Source organism: Electrona antarctica, assembly GCF_951216825.1.
Source record: "Electrona antarctica genome assembly, chromosome: 14".
NCBI classification, from domain to species: domain Eukaryota; kingdom Metazoa; phylum Chordata; class Actinopteri; order Myctophiformes; family Myctophidae; genus Electrona; species Electrona antarctica.
The window spans coordinates 45,143,496-45,169,148 of NC_136795.1; the positions used below are offsets into that span (position 1 = coordinate 45,143,496).

A 25,653-nucleotide genomic window follows, 5' to 3' on the forward strand; every position below is an offset into this window, starting at 1 on the left:
AGTTTCAGAAGCCAACGTCTGAAAACATGAGGGACAACATGGCTGTGTATGCTACAAATATATACCGTCCTATTCTCTTTAAATGTGCAGACAATTGACATAATGCATAACTATCCAACCAGATCAGCAAAACAGGTCGTTCAAGTGTATTTAAATCTAAATTCAAATGCATGACCAACATTCAATGTGAAGTCACGTTTCAATAACAAAAAACGTATATTATAAACTCTCTCTCCCTTTGCTTTTTGTTGAACCGTTTTAACAGAGATGTGAAGTGAACCCAGCCCTGGCTCACGAGTAAGGGCAGATTCACACTATGGTCGGTCCCGGATGCGCACTCGGGACCATTTGGCAGATACCGTACCGTACCGTTCCCCCGGGAGCGGATCACCCAACCGTTCCCGGGGACCACATGGAGGTAGTCTCAGGACCGATTGAAGTGTACTCGGATACGGAACGCTGCAACGTGAAAGCATTGAATACAGTTTTTGCAATGTGAAAGCATTGAATACAGTTGACTGAAGTGCCCTCGGGTGCGGCAGAATCGAGGCCAATGTGAATCATAGCCAGCGGGGGGCCAGGCGATCGTATTCGGGAACAGTTTGAACAAAACGGACTCAAGTGTGAATCTGCCCTAAAAGTCACTCAGTTGATAAGGCAGAGAGATGAGGAGCCAGAATCTCCGATCGATACAACCACACAGATTCAAATAGAGATTAAACATGGAACAAGTATACTGTATATATATATACTCTGGTCCGAGTTGAACATGTTTAACACAACATGAATGTTTGAAAACATGACGAGGCGGCCACAAAGAAAGGAAACGAATCTCAGACAACTAAAGCGTAATCATTACGCTCGAGAACAGCGCTCTCTCTTCTCTCGCATCAAGCACCTGGTGTGAGCAGAACATGCAGCACAGTACAGTATAGTCGGTGGTTCTCGCTCTGTCCTGGATTTAGACGCCGAGGGAGTCGGGATCGGATACATTCTTCCTAGGAATTAATGCTGTGTGCTTCTATAGAGACAACTGTCATTTGGGTTCCTTTATCATCCTGGACTCCAACCTGGAAACCCCACCCCTACTAGGGGACTTGCTTCTTTGGGGGGGATTTTGGAAGAAATGATCTGAAGAGTTGATGACAAAATGAATGCCTAATGAAGGTTTGTTAACCACGCTACTTTGGGCCTATAAATAAGTCTATAAATCTACTAGCTCGCAACACGTCGCATCCCCATTCGTAAAGAGTTTTGCTATATTCACCTTTGTTGTATGACGAAGTACATGGCTTTAAGTGGTTAGGTAAGGTAAAAAAAAAAAAAAAAGTAAAAACTACAGTTGATCAGCAGAGGCCACTTCAACACTCCTCCCAATTTTAATTAAAAAAAATAAAACAAAACAGAACTAAAGACACATTCTGGGATTAACACACATATACAACAGTATATATGTAAAAGAAAGAAACAAAAAGAACAAGCAAATCAAAAACAAATACAACTAAAAATACCAATCAATTCAAAAGCCAGAGGGCTTCTTTGTTTCTCATCCAATGTATAATATTCAGTGATTCAGAAGTCCATTAATAGACTATTCAAAAAACTAAACACTGGAGGTCCCTGCCGACACATATTTATTTAAGGTGACCGTAAAGAGTTAGCTAGCTGCTTTTTGCAGAGCTAGTAGTAGTTTTACAATATTCTTTATTTTATTTATTTTTTGCTCTGTCATCCTCTTTTCAAGCGTTTATATACACATTTAGACTTTTATGTACAGCAACATTTATCCATCCCAGTCTCCTCTCCACCACAGTAGCTCCTCTGGTACAACTGTGTCACTTTCACGTGCACCATTTGAAGTCCCCGTATTAGTTAAAGTGGATGAAAAACAGCGGCAGCATTTTTTTCTTTTTTTAAAGGCTGACTGCTGAAATTTTACATCAAGCAAATGCAACATGTAATGTTTTCATATAAAAACAAATATATTCCAACTACAACTGAAAAAAGGTGCAAGCACACTACTTTAAACACTGATGCTTCCTAGGATTGTGGGTGTTTTATGGAAAAAGCTTGTTGGAAAAAAAATAGGATTTGTACCCTTTTCCCTTAAAAAAACCCCAGTGCTGCATCATCTGAAACACTCCCGATAGGGGGGGGGGGGGGGGTTCCCAACCTTTGTGAACAATGTTCTGGTGGGAAAACGGCTCGAAAAACTAAGCCAAAGAAAACATTTATGAAAGCATTTCCCCCCCAAACGAAAAGGGCCAGTGACCAACGGAAAAAGGGTCAGTGAAGGAAGCGACGGAGAGGGACAACGAAAGAAAGAAATATATGAACACCCGTCATCAGCTAACGACTGATGCTTAATTACTTGCCATTTTATTCTATCTATTTATAACTAATGTATTTGGTTGTCTCAATTTACTCCACTCGTCACGACGAGTGGAGGGAAAAGGATGAGCTGTCCCAATGCAGAACGAAACAGGAAAAGAATTAACTTGTACAAAACGAGCCGTCCAAACGCAAAACGGAACGGTCACTGTAACCAAGTACAGTACGATCTCCTTTTAACGACTTAGACTATATTGCTTCAAAGTGTTTTCAGGGTAGGTCCTTCATCCATTCAGAAAATACTGGTGGGGTGGGGGGGGGGGGTTGTAGAGTGATAAAAGCAAAAAATTAACAAAAAAAAATTAACATGAAGAGAAATATAAGGAGAAGTGAAGCACCAGTTAAAGGTGCAGAACACTCATTTTCAACCTTGATCTATGTCATTAGTATACCTTAGAGAGGTTGTGTGGAAATGAAATGAAATAAAAAGTCCCCCCCCACCTTCTGTTTAGCCTAGAACTGGAGGTCTAGAACTTTGGCTCATGTGATCAGGGACATCACAAAGATGTACTTTCTTTTCTCCCCTCAATTGTTATACATTTATTTGTAGAACCAAGGGAGCCTAGAACCTGAGCTTCTGGAAGAACCACTTGTTCTTGCTCTTCCCGCCTGGCCTTCCACTTCAGGGCAGGGTCCCTAAAGACGTTATTGCACCATAGTTCTGTCAAGGGAGATGTCCACAGAGTGTGAAGGTGTGCAGGGACAGCCAGGCGTGCCATCATCGATGTTCTTCACGATGACGGCTTTACGCCCCCAAAGAGTACAAAGATGTACTCTTTGGCTTGCAAAGTACATCTCCGTGATGTCAATGATCACATGACCTCAACTTCTAGACCTCCAGTTCTGGGCTACACAGAATGGGGGGGGAACTTTTTTTTAATTATTTCCACACAACATTTCTAAGGTATAATGACATAGTTCAATGTTGAAAATGAGTGGTAATCCCCTTTAAGTATCGACCCCCGCCAAACCCTCACTCCATCATACTGTTGTTGGTTGCTACGGTCAGCTGCTCCTCACCAACCCCCCAACCCCACACCTAGAGAGAGACAGAGAGAGAGAGACAGAGACGTGTAAACTAACAGTGGTATAAACTAAGTTAAAGTATATTATAATAAAACTTTATTTATATAGCACTTTTTTAAACAAAGTTACAAAGTGCTTTGAACAGTCAGACATCAATAATAACAGAATACATCACAGATGAAAAAAAAATCAGAGAGATGCAAAATGGGTCTTTAGGAGGGTTTTAAAATGTGTTAGAGACTGGGTTAGTCTCTAATTTTCAGTACTTCTAATCCACTACATCTCAGAGGCAAATATTGTACTTTTACTCCACTACAATTACTTGACAACTTTGGTTGTAGACATTAGTACAAAACATACAGTACCGTAACCACGTCAGCCATATATAAATGTCAGCTATTTGAAAATAGCCAATCTACGAGCTCACAAAGCGTCACAATGCGACGCATTGTGAGCTTGTAGATCTGCCATTTTCAAATAGCTGCTATTTTTACGCATTTTATTAATTTGAAAACTTGTGAAATTGGACAATCTGCACAATGAGCACTTTCTACTTTTGCTACTTCAAGTACATTTTGATATCAATACCTTTGTACCTTTACTCCAGCAAATTTGAAATTGCAGACTTTTACTTCAGTCTACATTCTACTGTACATGCTACTTTTACTTAACCCATTTTGGGCGGGAACCCCTTTTGGTGTTAGCATTATGTTATGCTTCAGCTATTGAAAAATAGCAGATCTACAAGCTCATAGCGCGCCACCGAGTGGCACGCTATGAGCTTGTAGGTCTGCTATTTTTGAAAAATCATAGAAACATAGCTTTTTCAGAAAACTGTCAGGATGTAGAAGACATTTTTAGAATCTGATCTCAGGTCAAAATGGGTTAAGTAAATAATGGGAGTAGCTTTTCCCACCACTGCTATTTGATCACCCTTTCATTCACAGCTGTGGCGTATAAACTCACCTGTGTGGCCTTTGGGTGGGTGTGGCAGGAGCCCGTGGGGTTGCAGGGGGTCGTGGGGGTCACTCGGAGGCGAAGGGGACCTCTGGCGGCGGGGGCTTGACCGAGACGGGCTGAGAGGAGCGCCGGGGGGGCGAGGGTTTGGGCTGAGCCTGCTGCTGGACCGTGTCGTAGTACGTTACGCCACCGTACACCTGAGACTGGGCCTGGGAACAGGCGGGAGAACAACACCGTTTGTCCCCAAAATTCAGAAATTCATTGCCACTTTCAACACGGCGCTGACGAGGAATTTCCCATCACCATAGGACATTTAAATACATTGAAATGTGTCTATACAAACTCAGCTTTGAAGCTCCTCGGAACCACGCTGTGACAACAACAGTGCCTGACACATGGCTCCTGTGACCATTTCCTGCTCACCTGTTCCCCTCCTTTACCTCTGTATCCGGTTCCCACACCCCCCTCTCTTCCTTCTTTCCTTTTGTCTATAACCAAATGGTCCTTTCATCTATTCACTTCCGCATCCCGTCTCTCTCGGAGTCCACCTTGTGGGTGGGGCTAACTGTGTATATAAACTGTGTGACATTGTACTGACATGATGCCTGCCTTGAGACCCGCCGGTGCTGCAGCATCCGTGTAATGCTGTGCACGTTAAATAAAAGATCAAGACAGACCTTGCTCGCCTCATGATTCCTCACGCGTTTAGTGTGTACAAAACTGCCACATCAGCGCCCACTCATTTTGGGCACACGTTATATTCGGAGCAAATATACTGTAGACGTGTTGTGAGCAGTCCCATTAACACCCCGAACGCCCTGGGGTATTTGGAACCACATCATCAGGGCGCCCAGCGATTTGCAGCTTCAGGGCCTATTTCAAGGTTGCTCCGCGCCATTTTGGTAGTAGCCAAAACACCCCCGAGGCGATCGACAACAACGGGAAGTATGATTACTTCTAACGCGACAAGCGACGGGGACCGTGATGGGCCGTCAAAAACATAATCTTTGGTTAGAATTGGAACCATTGATTTAGATAGTTATTCACGTTTTAAGATTTTTCCTCCCATCACTAAAATGACGTCCCAACAATGACATCGAATGTTGCTCAATCCACGCTACCAGCCGGTAGACTGGTGGGCTCTGTTATGATATGATTAAAGACGGCACTTTTGATTAACTGGTTCAGTCCAACCGTCATAAGCAGTCATTTTACAGAGTAAAAGCGGCCATGTCTTCCCGGCACCCCAGAGCTTCTATTTTGAAGGAATCCCGGCGCCGATTGTGTTAATCTCCGTCCTGGGCGCGGAGCGGGATTATTTGATAGGACGGAGACCTCCGCTGTGTTAACAGAGATATGGTGAGCACTAGGAGGTGTTGATTTCGTCGACTAAACCTAGGACGAAAAATGTTGGCCGACTATTGCATAAAAACTAAGACTGATGACTAAGACTAAATATATTGACAATTGCATCAACAAAGAAAAACTAAATAAAAATGTTAGGGCGGACTAGAAGAGATCCAGTAGAACTAAAATAATAAGTCATTTAATGCTTGTTGCGCTTAGCTTTTGTGCTCTGTAAATGGCCCATCTACAAGCTCTGAAGCTCATAACGTGTCACAGTTTTCTGCAAGCAACCAAGTGTAAAATCGGCCATTAGGACGCTACTAAGGCCCGCCAAAATACATTTAGCCAACAAAAAACTACAACTTTTCAGATGACTTGAACTAAACTCCATTTAGTCATATTTTAAAGACCATCACTAAAACTATCACTTTGTTTGGCTTTACACCGTTCTTTATTTGTGACAGTGATACACTATAACGCACCGATGATGATTTTACCCTCGTTTACCGTTGTCCTGTAGTATTACTAGTAATAGTTTTTCTGATGCATCCTGTATTTTCTTTTGCCTCGTATCAACGGTTAAGGTGCGTTCAGACTTGGATGGTTAGAGCGGCGCGATTACATACAAAGTCTATGCAAAGACGAGAAGTTGCGCGAGCGCCGCGAACGGGTGCGGCACGACCTGGCGTCGAGCAAACGGGACGAACCGAGGCGAATATTTAAATTCCAAGTCTGAACGCACCTTAACTACAGCACCTTTTCTTATCCTTACATGTAAGTTGTAACTTTGAACTGCTGTGCCGCAACTGAATTTACCCTGTGGGATAATAAAAGCCATCAAAATCAACACCAATGGCGAGTACTGTGTGGCCTACCTGTGGATTGTGTGGAGCAGGGTACATGGTTGGATAGGGGTAGGTCATGACCCCTGGAGGAGGGTAGAAGGGCGGAGCCAACAGCTGCTGAGGTTGCGCTGGCGACAGGGAAACGGGCGGCGCACCGTAGAGGGCGGGGTTACCCATTGGACCGCCAGATTGGTGGGGATGGAGAGCTAGACGGTTAAGGAGGAGAGAGGATTTTCAACAATCATTATTTTTTTCATTACTTTCATTCAAGTAGCATTTCAGGGGCACTTCTATTGAAATGACGGTCAAAGTGCAGACATATGCATTTCTAATAAATATCCATCTCAAACATTAAATGTCTTGCGCGCGCACTAAGGCTGAACGATATTGAGAAAAAATCTAATTGCGATTTTTCTGACCAATATTGCGATTGCGATTTGACTCGCGATATATATTTTTTAAATCACACCCGTGTGAAGTAAGTGGTGCAACTCCGTGTGGGCGCCCCCGGGGGGGGGTCCCCGAAACTTCCAGACCCACAGGAACGTGCCCAGGGTGCCGGCCCGGTTTAGGCGAGCCGCCCCGCGTCCGAAACGGTCGAGAAAGAGTTACCGTGTGTGGGTCCCCAGGCGGTCCCTATACTGTACTGTACTGTACTGTACAGCACTGTACTGTAATGTCACACCTAAAAAATCATCATATAGGGCCTATACAGTTAGGCTGCGCAACAGTGACACTTGGTTGTGAAAACCAACCAAATGCTATTTTCGTGCTCGGACAGACCCAGCCAGCCAGCCACCCACCCACCCACAGACACACAAAGCTCCATAATGAAGTGGTTGCACCACTTAAAAAGTAAAGCCTCAATTTAGTATTCACTGTGTCCATTTAAAAAGTAATGAAACATTACCAAATGGCATACCATTCATTTACTTTACCAGGCAGTGATGTCAGGATTCACAGGATGTGAGACAGCTCAAAATAATGTAGGCCAACTAACCAAATTGACCTGTGTTTAATTAACTACAATAAGAATGTGTGTTAAAATTGTAATGTTAGAAATAATTGTAAATAGCTCTCTGGATAGACCATAAATGCAATGTAATTTCCAGACTTTCTATTTAAGTGCAATTGCTATTAGGCTACAGTTATCTAATCATCAGAGCACAATATTGTGATTCTCATTTAATATTCACATTTAGATATTATGTTCAATTGATTTATTTGTTTTTGAGGGGCAGTAGCCCCTCCTAAATCCAGTGCACGTATGTTCACAAACGTCCTACACAAACATTAAATTCCCAGTGACAATTTTATGTCATTGTCTGAGCAAAGAAATAGGCCTAGTGTCTATTTTACGTCATGATGATGTACGATGATAAGAGCGCCCCTCACTTCACACGGGTGGGATTTTTGTAACCAAATAAAAGCATATGCATTGCATAAGTGTAGGCTACATTTTGACAGATGTGATGACAGAATTAGGTTATCAATTAGGAATCAATTATTAGAGATCATTTTGTCTGAGGTTTAAGACAAGCTCATAACTTTAACTTTAATGTTTATGAGCTTGTTGGCCGGCTATTTTCCCACCACGGGTCCTGGTGTAAGCTTTTTTTTAATGATGGCTCTCGGATCTCGGTACAATTTCGCGGACCTCGCTCAGACAAATCATTACAAATGTACATGCACCACAATGGGGACCGGTTCACCAGAATCGGGGACGACGACGACAATGTAGCAAATAAACAGGGGACAGGACAGCAGGACAGCGCCCGTGCCATGCGAAGGTTTGTGGTGTTGCTGCGGGATGTTTTGACTGCCGCTGTACCATGACAGGTCTTGCACAAAACTCTCTTGTTGGACGTCTAACGTCAAAACCAAAATAATGCCATATCCCTGAAGTGCCTGATATCTTTGGGATTAAATTGTGCGGATTTAAGAAAGTTTATTCGGGCTCCGCAGACGCTATCTGCTCCTCAGCTGCTGCTGACTTCTAGCATGGTATTGGTAGCATTAGCATCAACGCACTGAACACAGAGCAGAGTAGACGTAAATTATGACTTTGTTTTGGGCACTGCACGAGCGTGTACACATGCACTGCAGTCACATGCACTGCAGGGACACTTCTGATTGGTTAGAATAGAGAGCACAGTATAGCCGTGTTGTAAATACTGGATCAGACGCGCTCCGGGTTGATTCTGATTTTTTTTTTTATAATTTTTTTTAATCGCAGCCTTTGCGATTTGCTAATCGCGTGGTTTCAAATCGCAATTTCAGTTTGAAAACGATTAATCGTTCAGCCTTAGCGCGCACACACACACACACTGCTTCACTAACCAGGGTGGGGGATGTGCATCTCTGGCTGGACCAGCATGGCTTGGGGTGGCATGCCTTGGGGTGGCATCCCTTGGGGTGGCATGCCTTGGGGTGGCATGCCTTGGGGTGGCATGCCTTGGGGTGGCATGCCTTGGGGTGGCATCACTTGGGGTGGCATGCCTTGGGGTGGCATGCCTTGGGGTGGCATGGGGGCTGGACTCTCCCCGTGGGTGTAGATTGGTCCCTGGTACGACACTAAAGAGGGAGAGAGTCACAACAATAAACAACCAGCGTTTCTCTACTCTTACCTGCAACAACCTTGCAGGGTTAAATAAATACCATCAGGTATATTAGTATTATTAACCCATTTTGGGTCGGGAACCCCTTTTGGTGTTAGCATTATGTTGTGCTTTAGCTATTCAAAAATAGCAGATCTACAAGCTCATGGCGCGCCACCGAGTGGCGCGCTACGAGCTTGTAAGTCTGCTATTTTTGAAAAATCGAAGAACGACTGACATAGAAACATAGCTTTTTCAGAAAACTGTCAGGATGTAGAAGACATTTATAGAATCTGATATCAGGTCAAAATGGGTTAAGGCCAACAAGTCAGATCAAATTCCACGGGTCAATTCTTGATGAACACAGCTTTCAACTGCCGTGCAGCGATGGTGCATCATATTTTTTTGAACTGGGCCAAGTTGATTTCATTCCTATTGATTTATTAATAACACTGACCAGATATCTTCGCCTACGGATAAACTCCTGGTGACATCACCATTCAACTAAAAGGTCAATGGGCTAAAACTGGGTTCAATTCGGAAGAAAATATAAATAGATTTGCATCACAGACCCCAATGCAAAGCCTTTTGGGAGGCCTTTCATATCGTTGCTGTCGGGAGGAAACCTCATAACTCCATTTTCTTGTCATAAATCAGTGCTATTGAACACCCTTTAAGTCTGTGTCGTTTCGAAAATATTGAACCAATGGAAAGTTGTAAAAATTGCTTTGGGCAAAACCTCTTAACTCCATTGGACCCTCAAAATGTCTGCTAAAGCAAGCAACTCCACCACCTCTCCCCCTCTCATGGAAGTAATTTGCAATATATAAAGTTACACCAACTTTGATGAGGCTGTATTGCTTTAAAAATATAAGGTTCTCTTTATTTCCTGAAAAAAATATATTTTTAATTTCCTGAAAAATGAACATTTGGGAGGTATGAGGTTTCCTCCCGAGGGCAGAGATATGGTATGTGGTCCAGATTTGTTTTCAAAGCAGTGGGCGATGTATTGTACTGTAGGTTTGTTACCGATGGTAGAGTCTGATAAAGAAATTGGAGCCCTGCCTACAATGTGCAAGCGTAAATATGTCCATTTTTGTGCTAGTCTTCGCTCAGCAGCACCTGCCTAGCTTCGGGTTTGGGATGTGCAGCGTTGTACTTCCTCTCCTCGTTACCATTGGTTGAGTTTAGATTTCCCCAGGTGTATCCGTCGGGAGATTTCTGATCGTCTACCTAAGCGAGACTATGAACCACCTGAGACAGTATATCATCCGGAAGAAACCACCTAACTCCATTTGAGGTTTTGATTTATTTCCATGAATGCCATCAATTGCTATTAAACACGCTTTACATCTGTGTGTTAGTTAAAACAATATTGAACCAATGAAAAGTATTAAAAAGCGCTTTGACAAAAACTTCCAAACTCCACTTGAGCTGGATGTTTTTTTGGAGTTAGGTGGTTTCTTCCAGACAGCAGAGATAATATCCCTGTAAAATACCAATGTATTTTTTTTGTTAACTGTCACACATCACCAGGCTCACATCCTTGTTGTGCAGACCGTGTATGTGGTTTTGATCTGATTTTACAGCGGTAAGTCGTTAACTCACTGGGTTCATAGTAGTGTCCCTCCATCACCCCTAGGTGGGGGTGGAGGGGCGGAGCAGGCTCAGGTACAGGTCTCTGGCGCTGGGAGGAGTAGCGCTTGGCTCGGTTGGAGCCTCCACCCAACTCCTCCATGGCAGGGAACTGAGGACTGTTCATGTGTATGGGGGGGTTAGGGGGGATTCCTGGGGGGGAGAGAGATGAGAGGAAGAAGGTTAGAGAGGAGACCAATACACAGAAAACCACTGCTATAGAACTGTCATGATTTAGAATTTTGTAGAATCTGTCAGGTCTAAACCCATTTAGACCCGAGATCAGATTCTGCAAATGTCTTCTAAATCCTGACAGTTTTCTGAAAAAGCTATGTTTCTGTGTCAGTGGTTCTCAAACCAAGGACCACAAAAAATATATGAAATTGGCCGCCGACCCCCATTTCAAAATATGTTTTTTCCAGGAAACCCCCCAGAAGCAAAGATTTTAGTTAAAAACGTTCTCTGAAAGAATATATAAATCAAAGATTTGTGCCACGTTTCACGATTTTCAAAAATAGCAGATCTACAAGCTCGTAGCTCAGCACTCGGTGCCACGCTATGAGCTTGTAGATCTGCCAAGAGACGCTATGAGCTTGTAGATCTACTAAGAGACAGTCATGTGTGTCTTTTTTAATTGTCTTCCTTTTGTCTAACAGACCAAAAGTCAAAAAGCCTGATTTATACTTTGTTGTACCATGATGTTTCACTGAAAATTGCCGATATACAAGCTCACAATGAGTGATAGCTGCGGCCCATTGAGAGCTTGTACATCAGCTGTTTTCGGCACCCAACGGAACATCCCACTACCAGAATCAGAACAGGGTCGACGTAGTGTCCGTTTGCTAGGATCGAGCTTACGTTACCACCACCTACCAGCACTCCACTTGCCTTAGACTATTCATAAGTACTCTGCCTTATTAACCCCCTTCAATGTCTTCACATATTGTACAGCTAATATAAAAGGCATTATTCAGGCACAGAGCTTCTAGTCTATTTCATTGGGCAGTAACGGAGGCAAAACGAGAGACAAAGACACTCAAATTCGGTAAATCAAATAAATAAAAAGATAGAATAATGTATATTTTCAGTAGTGTGAGCGCTGGTCGGTTCTCTCACCCCTCATCTCTGATCTCAGGTAGGACGCAGGGGGACCACTCTGGGTCCAGTTCTGTCCAGCCAGACTCAGGCGGGCCATCTCCTGGTCCATGCCCGTCAGACCGCCGCCTCCCGCGTCCACCGCCGTCCAGCCCTTCCCCCCCGGCGCCGGCGCCACGGTCACCCCGCCCGAGGACGACGGAGACGAGGACGCCGCCGGTATGCTCGCGAGCGTCGTCGCCGTCGTCTCGTCCACGGACGTCTGTTTGCTGCCCATGTCGGCGGGTCGCGATCGAGTCCTCCTGGCCAGAGAGTACGACTTCCTCTCCACGGGCCGCTCCGCGGGAGGAGACGTCTCCCGGTTCACCGCCGCCGTCTGGGGGGCGGGGGGGTCGGGGGAGGTGGCCAAGCCCGAACGGTCGCCGCCTCCTCCTCGCTCGTGGCGATGTCGCCGCGGCGACGTGGACTGGTATCCGCCCGGCTGTGATGATGACGATGTCGCGGGGACGCCCGGCAACGAGTCATCCCGCTCTTCCGCGTCGCCTCGGTTACTGACCATCTCCTCGCCAGCGACGGAGGGACCGCTCCTCCCGACTCCCCTCCCGCCGCGGTTGACGCCGCCCCTTTCTCCATCGGCCGACGAGAACCCTTGCCGGTGGCCGTGGTGGTGGTGGACGGGCTCCGGCGGCTGGGTCCTGGGGCCCTGCCTCTCTCTGATCGGATGGTGGTGATGGGAAGCGTTGTCGTCGTTCCTGTACTGCTGCTGGGAGATGTGGCTCTGGTGAGGAGGGGGCCTGCGGGCGGGCGGGCCATGGTTGGAGGCAGGGGGTCTGTTGAGGGAGTTGTTGTGGTGGTGGGTGTGCTGGGAGGAGGCGGGAGAGACAGAGGAGGACGGGTGGAGAGAGGGAGGTGGGGTGGTGGGGCCTCCTCGACTTGAACCTCCTCCTCCGCTGTGCCAGGAGCGCACAGGGCGCTCTCCTCCGTCACGATAACGCTTGTCCCTGCTGGGAGACGTACCATTTCTGAGGACAGAGACGGACACTCACAGGTCAAATAAGTATAGTCTAGATTTTCTATTTTCAAGATATTTGTCACATGATGTCCCCCGTGTTCAATTCCAGAAACACAATTCAAATCATTCATTGTGTGACAATTAAACTAAAACGTCATGAGCGTGACCAGCCCTAGCATTCAGTGGCCCCGGGGGTTCAGCATCATGTGGTTCTCAATCATTTTGCATTGGGCCACATACCCTATAACCCTCAGATGGAACCAAATTATGGGTCCATTTGGTATACAGTCGAGAGTTAAAAAGAGTCCATTTAGTACTTCCTAACTATCAACGTAGTTCCCCAGCTCTCAGTAACGTTCACCTGGGCCTGCGCTGTCTGTAGCCTTGGTCCCCTGGCCGCCCTCCGTTGTTGCGGATGTCATATCCATATATGGAGATCAGCTCGTCCCTGCTCTTAGGAGCCTGTTCCTCCTCTCGGAAGCGGTCGTGTTCCCAGCGACCCTCGTCCTTCCACAACTTCCTGTTGCGACCTTTAGGTCTGGTTGAGTGAATGAAAGTCAGACAGAGAGAGACAGAAAGAGAGAGAGAGAGTCAACTGGTTCTATTCGCCAATTTCAACATAACACCACCAATGCTGGAGTGAGCGTGTGTGAGTGAGCGGGTGGGCCAAGGCATTCAGCTAAGGTGAACTAAACATTTAGAGAGCAACTCTAAACTCCTACCTCTCCTCCTCCTGGGCATGACCTCTGACATCATGTTCAAAGAACAGACCCTTCCTGGGGATGTAGGCTGGATTCTTCCGGTCTTCGTCATCGTCCAACTTCAGACCCACCTTTCCACCCGTCTTGTTCTCCGGGTCATCTGTAGACTCCTGGTTGAGAAGGAGGCAGAGCAATGAAGACTTTTTGTCTATAGATAAACAATATTGAAATTATGACCGATTTGCAGGGTCATATCGACCAATACCGATATATTACATCAATATATTTATATTGAAATAATTTCCAGCAATGACGAGGAGACAGACATCTTATGTCCGATCAAACCCTAAAACATTGATCAGACATGAGATGTTTCAGGTCATTCAAACGGTTCCATCACTCAAAATTAAGTTCTGTTCTCAGGATTAATGACTCCTGCTCGACTATTGCACGAACACTGCGATATACAGTACACACACACACACACACACACACACACACACACAAACAAATACTATGTTATGTTAGCTCAATAGCTCAGGCGTCAAGTATATTATTTCATAATGTTATATAAATTATCGTACTCATCTCTACTCGGTCATGTACATTATCCTGTGCTTCATACTCGCTGCTTTTGCTACTACGACACCTGCATTTCCCCCGCAGGGATCAATAACTGTCTCATCATAGCTTACCCCTTCATCCATCCATGGTTCATTTATTCATTCATTCATACCTGCTTCATTAATTCATTCATACCTGCTTCATTCATTCATACCTCCATCCCTACCTGTCCATCTCCACTCTGTCTCTCTCCAGATAGGTTCTCTTTCACCACCTTGCCGCCCCCTTTCTCTGGCTCCTCCTCCTCCTCCTCCTCCACCAGCACCACCAACTCTCCCTCTTCCCTCTCCTCTGCCTCCTCGGTGGGCTCCTCCTCAGCGGCTGGCGCTACGGGCTCACTGGCTGCCGCTGGAGCCTCTTCGTCGCTGTGGTACTCGCCCTCCTCTTCCTCCTCTCCTCCCTGGGACAGAGTGCAGCGTTAGAATGCAAGAAGCACATCTCAAAAGATTCCACGGGGTGCTGAACAAAAAATACGTACAGTTTAGAAGGAAGGAAGTCAGCACACTGATCTCAAGCTCCCATGCACTTTATTTCATAAATAAATGTACAAAGTTGTGGAAGACCCACAAGGGCTGAAACAATGATTGCACAGTCAGTGTGCAGACTTCCTTCCTTCTAAACAGAGTGCAGAGTTTACATCAATGCTACTACCACCAATAATAATATAATGGAAGCATTCTCTCTATGGAATGGATACTTGCAGCTTAACAGGAAGAGAACATCACAAAGACAAACAGAAGTTCTTTAAACAGGAAGAAATCGCATCGGAACCGTGCAATACACAACACTCACTAAAGTAAAAGGGGCGATCTTATCATCGTTTACGCACACTCAAAATTTTAAGTTTGTGTTTGCACACACACTAAAGGCTGGACCTCAATAAGATAAGCTCTCACCAGTGTATTTTATGTATGGTCCATCAGCACCTCTAGTCTGACTATCAAGACTGAGGCTGTCTACATTAAATACCGCATGGCCCACATACATGATCTGCCATTGATTTTGAGCACTTTTCACAAGGCAGAAGATGGTTGTATCAGGGTCAGGCCACGTACTTCAATCTACAAGCTCACGTATCGTATATGCCGTTTGCAAGGGAGGGGAATAACTTGGAAGTGTAGCTTGTAGTCTGCAAAACCCATGTCACTGATCTTGAGAGGCTAGAAGCAGCCGTGCAAGGTTACATGGGTCCAGTGACATGTGAGAGATGGCTTTTTTCAAACTTTAATAATAATCAGTAGTCAAACCTATATTTGAATATTAAATATGGTATACCGGTAGTCTATTGATGTGACCTGTAGGTGATATATGAGAGAAAGACAGACATATATGAGAGAAAGACAGACAATCCAGAGATAATATGATGGGAATAAAGCCCAAACCGCACTGGGGCTTTAAACAACTAGTCGACTATTCAACTAGTCGGCTAGTAAATCCACTAGTTGACCTTGCTGGTACTAGTTGACTAGTTTTTGTAGGCCTCAAGATCAGCTAGATTATAGTTATAGTCACCAATGTACAAATATTATTAAAAAAAATACTTTCTTTTAACATAAAAGGGAGGTCTAGTTAAACAACTATTCGACTTGTAAACTAGGCAACTAGTCAACTAGTAAAAATCACTAGAAGTGAAAGCCTTAAACCACACCAATGATTCGCCATGCAACTACTTGCCAAATGCCATTGAGGATAATGGTTGCAAGGAGTTGCATTGTTGTGGTTGACCTTAAAAATGTTTTGTTGCAAGGAGTTGCGAGTGAGACCAGTTGCAAGGAGTTGCAACTGGTGTGGTTTGGGCTTAAGAGAGAACAGACAGACAGTGGGAGGGAGAGTGATAGCCAACAGACAGCAGAATGGACCAACAATAAAAAGGTTACCTACCTCTGATTGGGAAGCGTTCTCTTCAGGGTCAGCACTTTCATAGTCAGAGAGAACGGCTGCAAAGACACAGAACATTCAGCACTGTAGTAAAGGTTCTCTAGTCAGCCAGCTCTAGATATCATTAATCAACGAAATTTGAATTTAGAAATATGTGTTCTTTAAGCATTCTCTAAAACTTTCCATATTTCAGGGCAACGTTGCCATGTCTTAAGTCACCTGGAACCTAGATTATCTATTCTGGGGAGAACACTCTTTGAAAATAGCAGTTATTTTTGGTGTAGAGTGAAATTTACTGGCAAGTAAAGTCACCATTTAAAGGGTAAGACCACTTTTTTAGAGGTTTGGGTTGTTTTCTTACCTTATTATGGGCAAACTATTCCATTCCATGAGTTATTTCGCTCCGTTGTGTTGTTTATTAGCAATTTAAGAAATAAAAAATAGGGTCCATTGACTTCCATTGTAACGGATTAACAGCTCTCAAAGTCACTATTTTAGCACATAAATGAACGCAACAAAAGCTGATTGACAGTTTATGACATCAGGAAAACTCATGCGGTTTTATTTTTAATAACAAATGTCAACTTTGTCTTGTTTTGACTAATTTGTGTAGAAAGAAGATCCGATAGGTATGCCTACGCCGACCGAATCACTGCTGTGAAAAACGATCTGATTGGACCAAAACTGTACACCACTTCCTTATTGGAAATGACAGGGATGTAAACACATGGATTTGATCTAGTCCGCTTGTCACTAAAAACATACACAGTGGACGTGTTTGAGGGAGACACTTTAGAAGACACTTTAGAAGAAGTGTGTAAAGTGTCTGTCTGGGACTGCTCATATGCGAGGCTGCAGCTGGATGCATCTCAAACAGCGTGGAGACTTCTGTTTACAAACGAAACCTCGCAAAACGACCCGCGAGAGTTGGGAACGCCGTAGCACTGCTTCAGTCTATCTCCGACTAAAATAGTAACTTTATAAATCTATCTTAAAAGACAAAATAAAACCGCATGAGTTTTCCTGGTGTCATAAACTGTCAGAATCAGCTTTTGTTGCGTTGGTTCATGTGCTAAAAGACTGAACACAACAGAGCGAAATAACTCATGGAATGGACTAGTTTGCTCATAATAAGGTAAGAAAACAACCCAAACATCTAAAAAAGGGGTCTTACCCTTTAACGGAATAAGCAAGTATTTTTGGTGCAGCAGTATAATGTTGATGATATGAAGCTTACCTTCTCCAACTCCTCCAATTCCATCTTCACTCTCCTGCAGAGGGGAAAAAGAAGCAGGCATTTTACAACAGGTCGTTTCGAGGAAGCAATCCGATTGGTTGAAATAGCCATCTAGCCGAGCTTCAAATGGAACGCCTAATCAAAACGTAAAAATCAGCTGTGCTGAATCTCTCTGCTCTCTCCCCAGAGGGTTACTAGGCTAGAGATTTTCTAGGGACATTATCGGCTATTTTTTGCGAATATCTTATAATGAAATTGAGTTGACGTGTTTTTTTGTCTTGTTTTTAACGTAACTGTTGTATAATCGCAATATAACATGTGAGGGTTGTGCTTTACCGTCATTAATCTTTGTGTGGCTGCTTGAACCCCTGGAATCCCTATTTTTGGCGGGAGTATTTGCAGAAAATAGCAGATCTACAAGCTCACAATGTGATCTAGATCAGCCATTTGTTTTTTCATAAGGTTTGGTGTAGACTAGAGGGAAAAAGAGCAGACCAAGTACAGAGCCAACGGTCAACTACCAAGTGTTGAGTTTAACTGGTAACCAACCAACATACACTGACGACGGTGCTGTTAAACAAGACTATGAAGCTTAACAAATCTAAAAAAAAGTTTATCAGCGAAACAATTTGATACAGTATGTAGTTGGGGGGGGGGGGGGGGGTCCCTGCTTCATCTCTCAGCTAAAAAAAGGGGGCTGATGTTGAAGACCTCTGCTGTGTAGAATATGACAGCAACAAACAGACTAGACATTGGCTCATATCGGATTCTGCTTACACAACACACACACACACACACACACACACACACACAACAGCCATTGTCTGGTTTTCAAGATCGCAGTGTGGTAATGTATTGAGAATGCATTGTTGAGTACACAAAAACAATACAGTCGCCAAAGCATTATCTCACCCCCCAGAATTGGGTTACTGAACATTACCATAAATAAAACAGTTTCCCCAACCCAATTCCTCCCTGAATGTTCAAGAATCCAGTCCACAGTTGCTAAGCAACTAGACTATTAGCAGTTCGGTGTAATATTGCGTGAGAGTCCATCAGCTTCCCCAACAACACCTAAACACAAATAATAACTCCAGGTTCATACAGAATAATAATTAACATACCACTTATTTCAGTCAAAAACTAAAGACTTTCGTAAACGTCGGTAAAGGGTGCGGCCATCAGCAGCGCTGCGCACAAATCATGCCATTTATTTCTCTCTTCCATTAATTGAACTTTAAACAGCAATCCTGCAGACACCGTCGTCAACTGAAACCACCTTATATTAGGTTCAAGTTGTGTTCGGTTTCTGTCTGTCCACAGCTATATACGTATATGCATCATGCATATACGTGCATGCAGTTACCGGTAGAACCCAGATCATGTGAAAGGATGTAGAAACGCCAGCTTAAGAGAATGCATTTTTTTAATCAACTATTATCTGCCCCTCTCGTCAGCGATATAGATGCTGGTCTGGATCCCTGCAGAATTCAAGTTTACATAATACGTTTTCGGTCGGTTCTTCGTTCAGAACCCTGTCCCTGTATACCTTTTTTTTGTTTGGGATGGCGGTACAAAAAAGGCTTCTAAAGGGGCTATAGGTGGGTTTTCACTCAGCACCAGGAGGGTGAACCAGGGGGTCAGAACAGAACTAGTGTGTCGGTTTAGCTGTTGATTGAATTGATCAGTCTGTCTGAGTGATTTATGACAAACGTGCGCTGGAGGTGGCGGACTCTAGTCTCTCTCTCACATGATGGGGATAGTAGAAGTAGACACAGCGTGGCCTATATCCGCGTTTCCTCAAACGTACACATTTCAAGGACCCCCCCCCCCCCCCCCCCCCCTTAACTCACAGCGTAACAAAATGGACCACGGCACGGGTCCATTTGTACGCTCCCTGTTAGGGTCAACATTGAACAATTTACCGTAAAACCACCTGAAGGAAGTAAATGAACCCTGGGAGTCCCTGGACGCTACGAACCACTGGCCTAGATTATAACATGATACAACTAAACTACATCGATACTACGCATCCTCAAAACACCCCGTAACGTAACCCCCTCTGTCACAGAGTGTGAACCCGTTTCACACCTAACCGGGGGGACTTTCCGGGCGCTTCTTTCTAGAATTCTCCACAGAAAAGGAGAGGCCCGGTCGGTCGGTATCGGCGTGTGGACGGACTATGGAGTGGAGCCGCCGAGCGGTTCTTCTATCTTCTATCAGCGGGGTTAGCTAGCCGCTAGCATAAACACTCACACACTCGGACTCCGCGTCGTTCTTCGCCGCCGCCGGTGGACGTTGTTGCGGTTGCTGGGCAGGCGTCGTCGTCGTCGGCGTCGTCGCGCTCGCGACCTCCGCCGGCTCGGCCTCCCGCTCCCGGGCCTTGGACGTTGGCGAGCCCGACCTCCCGCTCTCCGAGCCCGAACCGGACTCGTCGTCCTCCTCGCTGTCCTGGGACGCGCGCCTCCGTCGTCGCCGCCGGTCCGCCATCTTAACTTTACTCACAAGAATCTGGAATGTTGCTGGAAGCGGAAGAAGCGCCCGAGGAATTGTGGGTGAATTTCCCCCGAATCTCGTGACGCACTTTCCGGCCGGCGAATATTGTGTTCGTAGGAGGCGATTTCCCAAGGAGCGCTTGTGTAGGAAATACGTCTCCTACGGACACAATATTCGCGTGATGATTATTGAACGTTTAATTGGATTTGATTTAACTTTAATGCCAAACAATGAAACAATCTTATCAAAATCCAACAAGAAAGTAGTAAAGACATTTATAAGAATTTCACATGAATATATATAAAACATTTTAAATCAGGGGAAAACAGAGATTAAATATCAATAATAGTCTCCTATCCATTCATATTTTTTCAATAGGGCTCATTTGTAATGAACATCGTATGTTGTAATAGGCTGTTTTTATTGTTTTATTACCATTATTATACCTTCATGTAACTGCTTATCTTTATATTTTGAGTCAATTAATGAATAATTGAGTTGTACTGTATTGTTTTTTGTTACTCATTGTAATGTATCAACCTAACAAAGATGAAAATAAAATACTAGACAGTGCAGTGTTATAACTAAGTATAGTTTTGTGTTTATGCTGTTAAAAGAAATGCAACCATGGATGGTGCAGATGAACAGAATAATATTTATTCAAAGTATATATAAAAAAAAACATTTCTATACACATTTCAAAGCTCTGAACAGCAGAGTACAAACATTTCCCTTCCTCCCTCGGTACATACAACAAACCCACCTCAAGCCTTGCATTTCACATTACAGTGCAACAGCACCCCCTTGTGGTAGAAAATAAAATATTACATATCAAACTAGATTTTCCATCCCATCCCATTCTTACCTCACGTCTTTTCAATACACATTAATTTTGAATGAAGCATTAATGAAATGTGCGCATGTTTTGTGAAGGTAAAAGTCTACAGAATTGAACGTTTCAGTTTTTTCTTTACATGTAGTGTTGTTTCTAAGGGGCATTCAAAAAAACCCAGAGTGCATTATTATTCACATTTAAGTGCTTTGAGGCATGTTCAAGTTCCAAAGCTGGAAACTTGCCATCATTTTAAAACTGGAGTCCAACCTTATGGAGGTGGGTTTCCCTAAGCAGAGAGATGATGAAGGCATATTTGTAATAATGGTTTATTCCAGATTGCATACTGGGTACGTGTATATATATATATACACACACACACACACAGCAATAAATGTTTAGTTTGTGTTTTGTAACCCAGCAGCACTTTGTTGTCCAGGCCTGCAGAGATGCACCCACGTGGACATTGATTTCTTTTCTTTTTAAATGAAAGCAACATGCCGAACTGAGCCATGATTCAAAGTAACAAAAACATAATGTAGCTGTTTGGGGGTATTTGTATTCCCACAGAATGTCTTGGTTGGACCTCTACCAGGCGTGTGGTAGTTTAGCGGTAGTTCCAGCATTGGTTTTCAGCGGTAGTCGTGCGTCTACGCCAGTGGGTTTTCAACCAGCGGTCCGGGGACCACCGGTGGTCCTTGAGGCGGTTCCAGGTGGTCCCCATGCTAAATGATGGGAGTTGGTAAACAAATGGACCCTTAATAGATCTTTAACTCTTGAGAGCACAACATGAAACCAAATGGACCCGTACGGGTCCATTTGGTTTCATGTTATGCTCTGCAAGAGTTAAATTATTGTTAAACACCTGCATCACCTCATTTACAAGAAGTCTACACAATTAGAGAATGTAGAATCATTATTTTTTGATCAACATTTGCCAAAAGCATGGTAATTGTAGACAAAATCTTTTAGTTTTGGGTTCGAGAGGCTAAAATGTCAGTAAATGGTGGTCCGTGTGGCTCAAATGGCGAATAAATAAAGGGCCTTGAAATGAAAAAAAATTGGCTGAAAACCACTGGTCTACGCTGCCGACAGGCAGGCCTGTCGGACGCTCTGGGCCCAGGTGTTGAGCAGCTCAGTGACGGAATGCTTGTCCGGGAGCTGGAGCAGCTTGGAGGTCATGTTCTTGTGCACGCTCTGCAGGAAGCCGTTGGCACCTGGCAGGGAAGAAGACCACAAAAAGACCAGCAACAGCTTTATTTATACCTCTCTTGGTACCACCACGCGGTCATGTTTTGGTAGTGTCACTAAAATTAAATATGACTGAAAGTAATATTAATACAGTAATAATAATAACTTTATTTATATAGCACCTTTCCAAAAACAAATTTAGAAAAGTGCTTTACAGATAACTAGCAGTAAAGATACAATAAGAATAAAAAAACATGATGAGTAGGATATATAGAAGTGCATATTCATAGTAGTAAGTAAGTAAGTAAGTAAGTAAGTAGTAAGTAGTAAGTAAGTAAGTAAGTAAGTAAGTAGTACTTTAGGAGATGTGTTCATGTGCTCTTCAAATACAGAACAGTCAACAATGGAAATTCGTTTTGTTTTAATTAACCCATTTTGGGCGGGAACCCCTTTTGGTGTTTCATTGTTATAATTTAGCTATTGAAAAATAGCAGATCTACAAGCTCATAGCGCGCCACCAAGTGGCGCACTACGAGCTTGTAGGTCTGCTATTTTTGAAAAATCGTACAATGTGGCGCAAATCTTTGAATATATATTCTTTCAAAGTTAATGTTTTTAACTCGGGTCTAAATGCGTTAAAAAAAATGGACACAGACTTAAAACAATGAGCTAACAAGCAGCAGAGGACAGGGTGGTTTGAACGCCTCACCATATTGTTCGCCGTCGTCTGCCCAGTAGGGACTCTGGTCTGGGTAGTCGGCAGGAACGCTCAGCTGCAGGGGAGGGACACTGGGAAGGTTCTTGTCATCTGAGACACAGAACAACAGTGTTGACCCATTGAGACCTCAGAGCTGAGACCAGATATTCTACAAATGTCTTCTAAGTCATGACAAAAAAAACGTATCGGTGGTGCTCAAACATTTTCATGTCAAGAACCCCCAGAATGATATGTATTTGGCAGCAGATGCCCATCTGAAAATGTTTTGTACCAGGGACTCCCCAGAAGGAAAGACTTTTGCTGTGGAAAGAATATATATTCAACTATTTGCCCCACATTTTCACAATTTTTCAAGTATACAATAATGGATAATGTGGTTAAAAGCTAAGGTTGACACAGACGTGTTCCAGGCCTTAACCCATTCAGGAAGGGTACCCATTTTGGTGTTTTAAGCATTATGTTATACTTTATAGCTATTGAAAAATAGTAGAAAAAAAAAAAAAAAATCAGCTCTACAAGCTTGTAGTGTGTATGAAAATGAAAATCTTCGAAAATATATACTTTCAGAGCGAACGTTTTTAAACTCAAATATTTGCTTCTGGGGGGGTCCCTGGAACAACATATTTTCAGATTTGGGGGGGGGGGGGGGTCAGCAGCCAAATACAGATAATTCTGGGGGTCCTTGACATGAAAAAGGTTGATCCCCACTAGGGATGGAGCTCGTTAATTTGTATTGATAACGATCACCTTATCGATCAGGCTTATCGAGCTGGGTCCTTATCGAGCCCACTATCGAGCATTTGCTATTATTTTGTGGAAAGCTGGGAGACAATACATTCTGAACAGAACCTTATTTTTATTGGCCAGTTCAACCCAGTTGTGAGAGTTTGTATGCCATATTATTTTCTATAATCTTCCCGAATACGTTTTCCCATTATGAATTGGATTATAAATGATGGCAATGGACTGAACGGAGTCACCAAATGTCTTGGTTATATAGATATGTTCTAGCTACGTTCTTAGCTTACGCATGTTCCTTGATAAATGCTTTTTATATATGTGATGTATTCCCATGCTTTTGTTCTTGCTTAATGTAAGTCGCTCTGGATTAAGAGCGTCTGCTAAATGCCTAAATTGTAAATTGTAATTGTAAATTGGTTGGAAGAGGACGGTTATTCTGCTTGCAGCAGATCGACTCGGTGCAGACATGCCAACTTGCAAAAGGTATCGCATTTGGGTAATTGGATTTAATTTATACAATGCATTATTGACAGATGCCTATGCATTGTCGAAATGTTCCCTTTCGTGCATGTACTAATTAAGTTAACAACTGTGCTACATTATTGCATTTTAGCTCCCCTCTTGTCTTTTTAAACGTGTAACCAAAACTTTATCACCCTTTTTGGCCCAGTCAGTTTAGAGCTTGCTCTACTTCGAAGAGAGGGAGCGAAAAAACAGGAAAAACAAAAGATTGCCTACTTTGGCAGCCCTTGTGCATGCAAATTTCTGTTGGTAGCAAACTACAGCATTGTCCTCCATTCGCACGTCGGCAAAACCGTTCACACCTATCTGTCGGAGATGCGCTACCCCTCCCCCAACCCCCCCAGGGGGCAGGAACCCCTTTTGGTGTTTTAAACATTATGTTGTAATTTAGCTATTGAAAAATAGCAGATCTACAAGCTCATAGCGCACCACCGAGTGGCGCTCTACGAGCTTGTAGGTCTGCTATTTTTGAAAAATGTGGCGCAAATTTGGAATATATATTTTCACATTTCATTTTTTTAACTAAAATCTTTGCTTCTGGGGGGGTTCCTGGAACAACATATTTTCAGAAGGGGGTCGGAGGCCAATTACATATCATTTTTGGGGTCCTTGACATGAAATATTGAGCACCACTGATAACAGAAACATCGGAATTTCAGAAAACCGTCAGAATTTAGAAGACATTTTTTTAATTTCGACGTCAGGCCTAAACGGGGGTTCATGGGCTGAACCAGCAGGTGTTTTACGTGCGTACCCAGTTTACAGACGAGGTGAACGGTGCCGTTGTTGCTGCAGTACGAAGGGTCCAGGTTGACCAGGAACCGGACGTCCAGGCGCGCCACCTCGCCCTGCAGGATGTTGGGGATGGTCTGACGCTCGTCGTCCTCGTGCTTCCTCTTTCGCCCCGCGATGCTGGGACCCCTGAGCCAGAGAGAAAGAAGGAGATCCTTATTCAGTTTATACTGGGATGCTGGGATCCAGTGTTTTGGCAGCAAAAATTTGATTTTAGTTTTTTGTCATAGTTTTTTTGAATAGTTTTTACTTAGTTTTAGTCACATTTGTGTCACCTGGAATGTGTTAGTTTTAGTGTTAGTCTAGTTTTAGTCGACTAAATGTCATGAGATTTTAGTCGACTAAATCTACGGTTGATTTAGTCGACTAAAATGTATTTTGGCAGGGCTTGATGCCGTCGTAATGACTGTTTTTACACATGCTGAAAATAGCCGATATGTTGTGAGCTTGTAGATCGGCTATTTTCAGCATGCAACCAAGTGTAAAATGACTTATACTGGATCTCTTGTCCACTAGTCCCTTCCTAACATTTTAGTCTAGTTTTGTCAATTGTTAGTTTTGACAATTGTCAAGACGAAATTGTCAATATATTTAGTCTTAGTTTTAGTCATCATAGCTTAGTTTTTATTTAGTTTCCATTTAATTTTTGTCAGTGAAAAAAGGTAGTCGACGAACATTTTTTGTTTAGTTTTAGTCGAAAATGGTGTGGATTGGAATACAATAATCCAACAATTGTTCCAATTTAAGGAATTTGGACCTCGATGGTCTCAAATAGTTCCCATGCAGAACTTTGACTGACTGTAACAGCTATACAGGGCCAAGCACTTGCATAGGACCAAGCTGTTGCCTAGAATATTGATCTCAAAGTGGGCTCCGGAGACCCCCAGGGGTCCTTGAGAGGGTTCCAGGGGGTCCCCAGGAAAATGTGTTAATACAGCATCACAATCATGTTAACCACTTCATCCATGTATACGTAGGCTATTCAAATATAGCAGATCTACAAGCTCACAGAC

The 25,653-nt window shown here is 43.6% G+C and overlaps 2 protein-coding genes across 4 annotated transcripts in view; both read right to left on the reverse strand.

Annotated features, from left to right (window-relative positions):
* Positions 1–1,356: 1,356 nt before the first annotated feature.
* casc3 (casc3 exon junction complex subunit) lies at positions 1,357–19,907 on the reverse strand. Its single transcript, XM_079521349.1, is given in 13 exon segments — positions 1,357–3,430; positions 4,384–4,471; positions 4,473–4,586; positions 6,600–6,775; positions 8,910–9,143; positions 10,775–10,954; positions 11,918–12,918; positions 13,270–13,446; positions 13,631–13,779; positions 14,400–14,633; positions 16,115–16,170; positions 17,349–17,382; positions 19,605–19,907. Coding segments are annotated over 13 exon segments (2,700 nt in total). The 5' UTR covers positions 19,839–19,907; the 3' UTR covers positions 1,357–3,407.
* Positions 19,908–20,481: 574 nt separating this feature from the next.
* med15 (mediator complex subunit 15) overlaps positions 20,482–25,653 on the reverse strand; it is a 32,723-nt gene continuing 27,551 nt past the window's right edge. For all 3 annotated transcript variants that reach the window (XM_079521351.1, XM_079521352.1, XM_079521350.1), the window contains exons 16-18: positions 24,603–24,769; positions 22,577–22,675; positions 20,482–21,893 (exon numbers count right to left, since the gene is read on the reverse strand). In XM_079521351.1, coding sequence (XP_079377477.1) covers positions 21,757–21,893; positions 22,577–22,675; positions 24,603–24,769 — 403 coding nt within the window. In that variant the 3' untranslated portion in view covers positions 20,482–21,756. The remainder of the gene's footprint in view (positions 21,894–22,576; positions 22,676–24,602; positions 24,770–25,653) is intronic.